This window comes from Guillardia theta (genome assembly GCF_000315625.1).
Source record: "Guillardia theta CCMP2712 unplaced genomic scaffold GUITHscaffold_186, whole genome shotgun sequence".
Lineage (NCBI taxonomy): Eukaryota > Cryptophyceae > Pyrenomonadales > Geminigeraceae > Guillardia > Guillardia theta.
The window spans coordinates 18598-24822 of NW_005434490.1; the positions used below are offsets into that span (position 1 = coordinate 18598).

At 49.7% G+C, this 6225-nt stretch overlaps 3 protein-coding genes across 3 annotated transcripts; 1 reads left to right on the forward strand and 2 right to left on the reverse strand.

Annotated features, from left to right (window-relative positions):
* Positions 1–756: 756 nt before the first annotated feature.
* Positions 757–1086, forward strand: GUITHDRAFT_120533 (hypothetical protein; the record flags this gene model as incomplete). Its single annotated transcript, XM_005820192.1, has 1 exon — positions 757–1086. One exon carries the CDS (start codon positions 757–759, stop codon positions 1084–1086), a length of 330 nt encoding a protein of 109 aa, XP_005820249.1.
* Positions 1087–2072: 986 nt separating this feature from the next.
* On the reverse strand, positions 2073–2565 carry GUITHDRAFT_120534 (hypothetical protein; the record flags this gene model as incomplete). Its single annotated transcript, XM_005820193.1, has 2 exons — positions 2073–2300; positions 2398–2565. The coding sequence occupies 2 exons, from the start codon at positions 2563–2565 to the stop codon at positions 2073–2075; spliced, it is 396 nt and encodes a 131-aa protein (XP_005820250.1).
* A 1547-nt stretch (positions 2566–4112) lies between these two features.
* GUITHDRAFT_44404 (hypothetical protein) lies at positions 4113–6083 on the reverse strand (the record flags this gene model as incomplete). Its single annotated transcript, XM_005820194.1, has 2 exons — positions 4113–4921; positions 5027–6083. Coding segments are annotated over 2 exons (1866 nt in total), but the record flags the coding sequence as incomplete, so codon positions are not given.
* Positions 6084–6225: the final 142 nt, after the last annotated feature.

Here is a 6225-nt window from a genome sequence, read left to right on the forward strand (position 1 = left end):
CGGGGGGGCCGGGGGTAAAAATCGTGATTTTGAGGATAAATATATTTAGACCATCCGGCATGTGGCATATATATATAGCTATGGAAAAATGGAGTTTTCCCCCCCGTCCCCCCCGCCAAATAAATTAAGCATGTAATAGAGCGGAAAAAATAAAGAAAAGAAAAATTAAGCCGTTATGTGAAATAGGCGGGGGGTAGAGGCGGAGGGGGCGGAGGGTGGCGGCGGGGATAGATTATTTTGTTACTTAGGGGGTTCGCAAAAACAACGTATTTAATATTTTGCGGTTTCACCTCACATTGATTTTTTTATTACTTATATGATCCTTGAAGGATTCATAATTTTAATTAATATTATGTTTTGGCTCTGGCCCACTCCGTGGGTGCGCTCGTTTGTTTTTGGTTATTTTGTGTGATGATCCGCACCAATGCGCAGCTATTATTTCAATTGAATAAAATATAATAGGGATTCGGTAAGGAAAATAAAGAGGAATAAATGAATTTTTTGATTAAATATAAAAAGCATTGAAATTTTGTCCGACGGCCATAAAAAGCATTGAAATTATGGCCTCGACGTCGAGAAACATAAAAATGAGTAAAATTATAGCTTTTGTCTCCTCACGTTTCATACTATATTGTTGATATCCAGGCGAAGAATTTTTTTCGCGAGGCATGCTCCAAGAAGTCGGACGTCAACGGGGGCAGTAAGACCGGTGAGAATTTCAACAAGAAGCTCGTGCAGCTGGAGGAGCCCAGGCTCATGCTGATCGCTACCAACCGCAAGGAGATCGACATGGGCGATTTCTTCTCGCTGGCCGCGAGGATAAGGTTCTACGAGTCGGCGGTGGAGGATAGCTGCGTGCCGTTGAATACGCTCGGTGAACAGGCAGGGGTGAGGGAGACGTTCAGGAGCGAGAGCATGTCTGTGGTATCTACGAACTCGACGAGGTTCTCCCTGGAACACCGGATGGATCATATCCTGATGAAGCCCAGTGGCAAGGGGAAGGATTCGATGGATCTCAACGTCAACCGACATAGCGTTGCCGTTCCGTATCCTTGTCGGATCAGTCAACCAGGGTGGTTCTCATAGTAGTTTTAGTCAAATTAAAGCGGCAAGAGAAAATTGAGCTAAAAATGTTTGCTCCGTCAATTTATGTACCTTTTTCGTTGCCAGGGCTGCCGGGCCATCCAAGACGAGAAGGGCAATGTTGAGCAAAACCTTCCTCTATTTGATATGAATAGGCGTGTATAGTTGACTAAATAATCATGAGGTGGCTCGGGGTAGGTATTCAAATGATTTGAATCTTTCCAACGGCCTCCAGCCCGTGTTGAGGGGTAGGGGGTAGTGCAAACTTCTCGTATCAATCTAAAACACTTGTAAACGACCTCACACTTGCCCCGGTCTCTTCCCTATCCCACTACTCCCAATGTACTCAGGGACTGTTTGCTCAGCTGCTGAGCGCAGTCAAGGACCATGGCCCCTCAATGTTAACTCCTGAAAGTGCCAGGCAAGTACTGAGATCAAACAGCTCAATTCTTGGCTGAGAATCACACCTATAGTAGGTTGAATGTGAAAGGTATGCATCGAAATTTGCACTTGCGTACCAAAGCACTCATCAGCTATAGGTGCTGGTTATTCACTTCCAGAAGAAGGGAAACATGAAGGGAACCGATCAGAGAAGCAACCTTCGAAGACATAAAGGAAATTCGATTCTCCTTGTTGTGTTGACGCCCTAGCTTCCTTTACCTGAATGCTTCGTCGGTTGAATATGAAACATATTTCAAGAGACTTCCTGTTGCTTTGCCATGATTGCGTTTTTTGAGGCTTCTCCCAACCTATTGTAATATGGCGGTGTCATTTGTGAGGAGGTGAGGAGTTTGAGAGGCTGGGGGAAGGAGAGGGGAGGGGTTGGAAGGGAAATGGACGCCTGGGAGGCCAGGCTAGTTGATATGCCTGATCGCTGCGAGAGGAGATGCCGGAGGAGAGACTGTTTACTCAAGACCACTAGCGAGGAAGGCAGGAGGGCGAGGAGGACATGAGAGGAGAGGAAGGAGAAAGCTACGGGTAGAGACGGTTTACTTGACAGCACTAATGAGGAAGGGATGCTTCAGAGCCTCCAGTGCCGTAATCCTCGTGCGGGGATCGATGTCGAGGCAGCAGTTGAGGAAGTCCCAGATCGCATGTTTCTCATCCACCTCCCGCCAGTCCTTGCATCCCGCATGCGCGCCCAGGGAGCTTGACAAGGTCCGCCATGTTTGCTTGAAACCGCGGGCATAGCTGAGATGCAGTTCCAATGGTGGAATCTGAATGACATCAAGTTAGCAACCTCAGGCCTCCCTCCTCCATATCACCCTCATCCTCATCCTCTTGATACAACAACGCCGACGACAACAATTTTACCTTAACGTCGAGCTTGAAATCTTCGATAACATCTCTGATCTTATCTCTGTACTGACCCGTATACCCATAGTTGTGCTTCCACACAGCATCCATGCTCTTGATGTACATGCGCAAGCTGCTCAGACAGTCAGACAAGTGCACTTCCAAGGTACACAAAGAGATCTCCATCGTTGCCGTGACTATGTCGTTATGCTGGAACCATTGGAACTGTGTCGTGCGGCACAGCAGGGTAAGCAGTACTACCCCAGCAGCCCACACGTCCACTGCTGTGGTCTGGCACTGCATGCCCATGAGCACTTCGGGCGCTCGGTATCCCCGAGTTCCCGCGCGGTTGACTGGACGTTGTCACACCTCGAAGATTCTCGAGTGGACCTTCAAGCGCAGTTCAATAAGAACTCACGTTGGATTTCTCTACTAAGAGGGAAAGCGGTGAAACAGAAGGAGATCTAACTCTCTTTTATTTCTTTCACACACACACACAAAACAAGACAAGACGATACACACAAAGACGTCTCAACAATCGTGGCACACACACGAAAGGGGAAGAGGACCACCTAGCTCTGACGAGTTTCATCCTTTTATAGCTTCGAGGAATGAGCCAGGGGTGCCGTCTCTTGGCTACAGAAAGGAGGGGTGTCCTGTTCTTGGAAGTTGACAAGCATCCCTTCTGACCTTCGAGAGGATACCATGCTCTCTCGCAGGGAAGAGAACCCCGTCCTTGCATGGCAGCAAGCTGCTTCCAACGGGTCGTACTGCACAAGACGCACCCCTTCTGTTTACCTTGTAAGTCCCCCACGGGTACACGGTTGCTGCAACAAAGGCCTCCACAGGGGTCCTTTCAGCAGCTTCACACTGGAGTAGAGTATCCTGGGTCATCCAGGAGAAGTCAGCTTCGAACACGAGTACGAGACAGCCAACTGTCCTTTCATCCTGATAGGCCTTTGTCTGACTCGGGCTCGGTTCCTATGAGCTCTGACACGCTCTTCTCTGCGCTTTCTTGGAGTGCTCAGGACTCAGAAAACTTCGCTTTCTCAGCTTGTCAAATCTGTTTTTCCTCTGACACGCTCCAGGCGCAGCACGTAAAATGCCGAATTGAGAGGCGCACGACGCTGCCGCTGCCGCTGTCCATGAGAAGAAGCAGAAGCATCTTGACGCGTGCGATGCTGTTCATATTGCTGAAGCAACTGACGGAGCGCCGGTGTTCGCGAGAGATGGGCAACAGGTTCCCAAGTGTCGTCGGCGGAGGAAAATCCCTTCCAACGAACCAGATATTGCTTCGCACCATTACGTTGACGATGATTGATGATGCGAGCCACTTCGTAGAATCCAGGTACAGGTTGGGAAACCACAGGCTGCTGCAAATGATCGTTCCTGCGCACATGGGGGCGTAGGAACTTGGCATTAAAAACATCTTGATCCATGCGAGGGAAGCGCTGGCGAACATCAACTCGATAATTGTTGTTGTTGCAAACCTCGGTGATAGGGAAAGGACCAATGTATCGATCTCGAAATTTGCGAATTTCAAACTGCTGATTGAATAAACGCGCGTCGATCCAGACCAAATCACCAACTTGCCATCGAAGCGGGCGGCGAGAAGGAAGTAGACGCGTCTCTGCTCGATTGGCGATCGAGGCCAAGGTATCTCGCACAAGGTTTTCACCTGCACGTATGTTGTCGACAGTCGTGCGGGCTTGAGGAAGAACCTGATCAAGGGTCAAATCCATAACTGAGCGCGGATTCTTGCCGTATTCCACTTGAAAGGCAGATAACCCTGTTTCACGACGGGGGGCATGATTGAGGGCAAACTCAATGAATGGAAGATGGACTGTCCATTCAGATGAACCCTGAGCGAGTTTAGTGCGGAGCATATCCAGAATGGTGGCATTGATCCGTTCAACGCGACCATTGGCCTGGGGATAGTACTTGGAAGAGTGGCGTACCTGAACACCTAGCGTCTGAAATACTGTATCCCAAAAATGCGAGGAGACATTTGGCCCATTATCCGAAAGGATTGCAGCAGGAAGACCACGAGTGCGATAGAAGTATTGGAGAAATAAATCCACAAGTTCCTGGGTCGTAGCAGACTTGTGAGTTGGAGCCAGCGTGACATGTTGCGAGAACGAGTCCAACATGACGAAGAGAGAATCATGACCTTGGGAGGTAGTCGGAAGTCCGCTGAGGAGATCGACGGAGATGACGTCAAATTTGTCAGCAGGAACGTCATGACTCTTGGGCAAACCGATGGGTTTCTGTTTGTAGTTCTTCGCAGCCTGGCAAATGAGGCAGGAATGCACGTAATTTTCGACATCACGCTTCATGTTATTCCAGTAGACTTTGGCAACAAGTGAGAGGTAGGTCTTGTCAGAACCAACATGTCCGGCATCATCGTGTGCAAGGCGTAGTACAGCCGCGCGGATAGCGGTAGGAACACAGATCCTCGTCCTGCCGGTAGAATCAACATAGTAGAGCAAGTCATCCGAAAATTCAAAATGACGACAACCCGGTTGGCCGAGCAATTCGCCGTCTTTGCCCAGTTGGTATAAAACCTGAAAGTCAGGACAGGTGGAGTAGTTTTGCATCAGTTGGGAGACGAACGAGGAATCCGTAAGCATCTGAACGGTATGAAGACCAACAAGAAGATCCCGAGCAATGTCTTCAGCGCGCATAGCGCGATCATGAGCCTGAGTCAGATCAGCGGGTGATTGGGGAGCGAACGATGGAGCAGGCGAGTCGCCTGAGATCCGACTGAGGGCATCAGCAACGACGTTAGTTTCGCCAGGGATGTGGTGGATCTCCATGTCGTACTGAAGGAAGGTAGACAACCAACGAGCCAGGCGGGGAGAGAGTTCAGACTGGGTGTTCAATCTGATCAAGCTGTGGTGATCGGTACATACACGAAAGCGACGACCAATCAAGTAGTAGGAAAAATGACGGAGACTTTCCTTGAGAGCAAGAAGCTCACGCTCATAGGTGGAGTAATTGCGTTCGGCGGAGGAGAGTTTCTTGCCATAAAATGCAACGGGATGTTCCTCGTTGTTTTCATCGATCTGATGAAGCGCGGCTCCAATGGCCAGGTCGCTAGCGTCTGTGTACAGGATGGTCAGCCGATCAGAACGGAAGTGAGCCAAGACTGGAGCCTGCGTAAGAGCTGTCTTGAGCGCGGCAAAAGCAGTCTCAGCAGACCGAGTCCACACGAAGCGACGTTGACTGGTTTTCAGCAGATCTGAGAGAGGTGCAGCATAGTTGGCAAAATTCTTGATGAAACGCCGATAAAAATTGGCGAGGCCTAAAAATTGGCGAAGTTGTTTCACAGATGCAGGAGGCGGAAAATCTTCGATGGCAGCAACTTTGCTAGCCTCGGGTGCAATCCCATGCGCATTCAAAGTATATCCGAGAAAACTGATCTGCGTCTGAAGAAACACACACTTGCTCCGTTTAACGAAGACCTGGTGGTGGCGGAGGCGCTCCAGTAGGAGACGCACCTGCTGTAGGTGTGAACGAGGATTACCCATGGAAAAGATTAAGAGATCATCGACGTAGACTAAGACGTTGTTCATACCTGCGAGGATGCCCTGTGAGAACTTCTGGAAGGCAGCTGTGGCCGTTTTCAGACCAAAGGGCAGAGCGCGGAATTGGTAGGATCCTTGTTCAGTAACAAACCCAGTATATTGAGAGCTGTCAGAGTGAGAGCTAGCTGCCAGAATCCTGAGGCCATATCCAGCTTGCTGAAGTAGAGGGTATCCGTACTGGACACAGTACGCTGCGAGAGCACGCGCCCGATACGTTCCATGAGCTCGGTAGGGACGGGAGGCGGAAAACTGTCGTCGA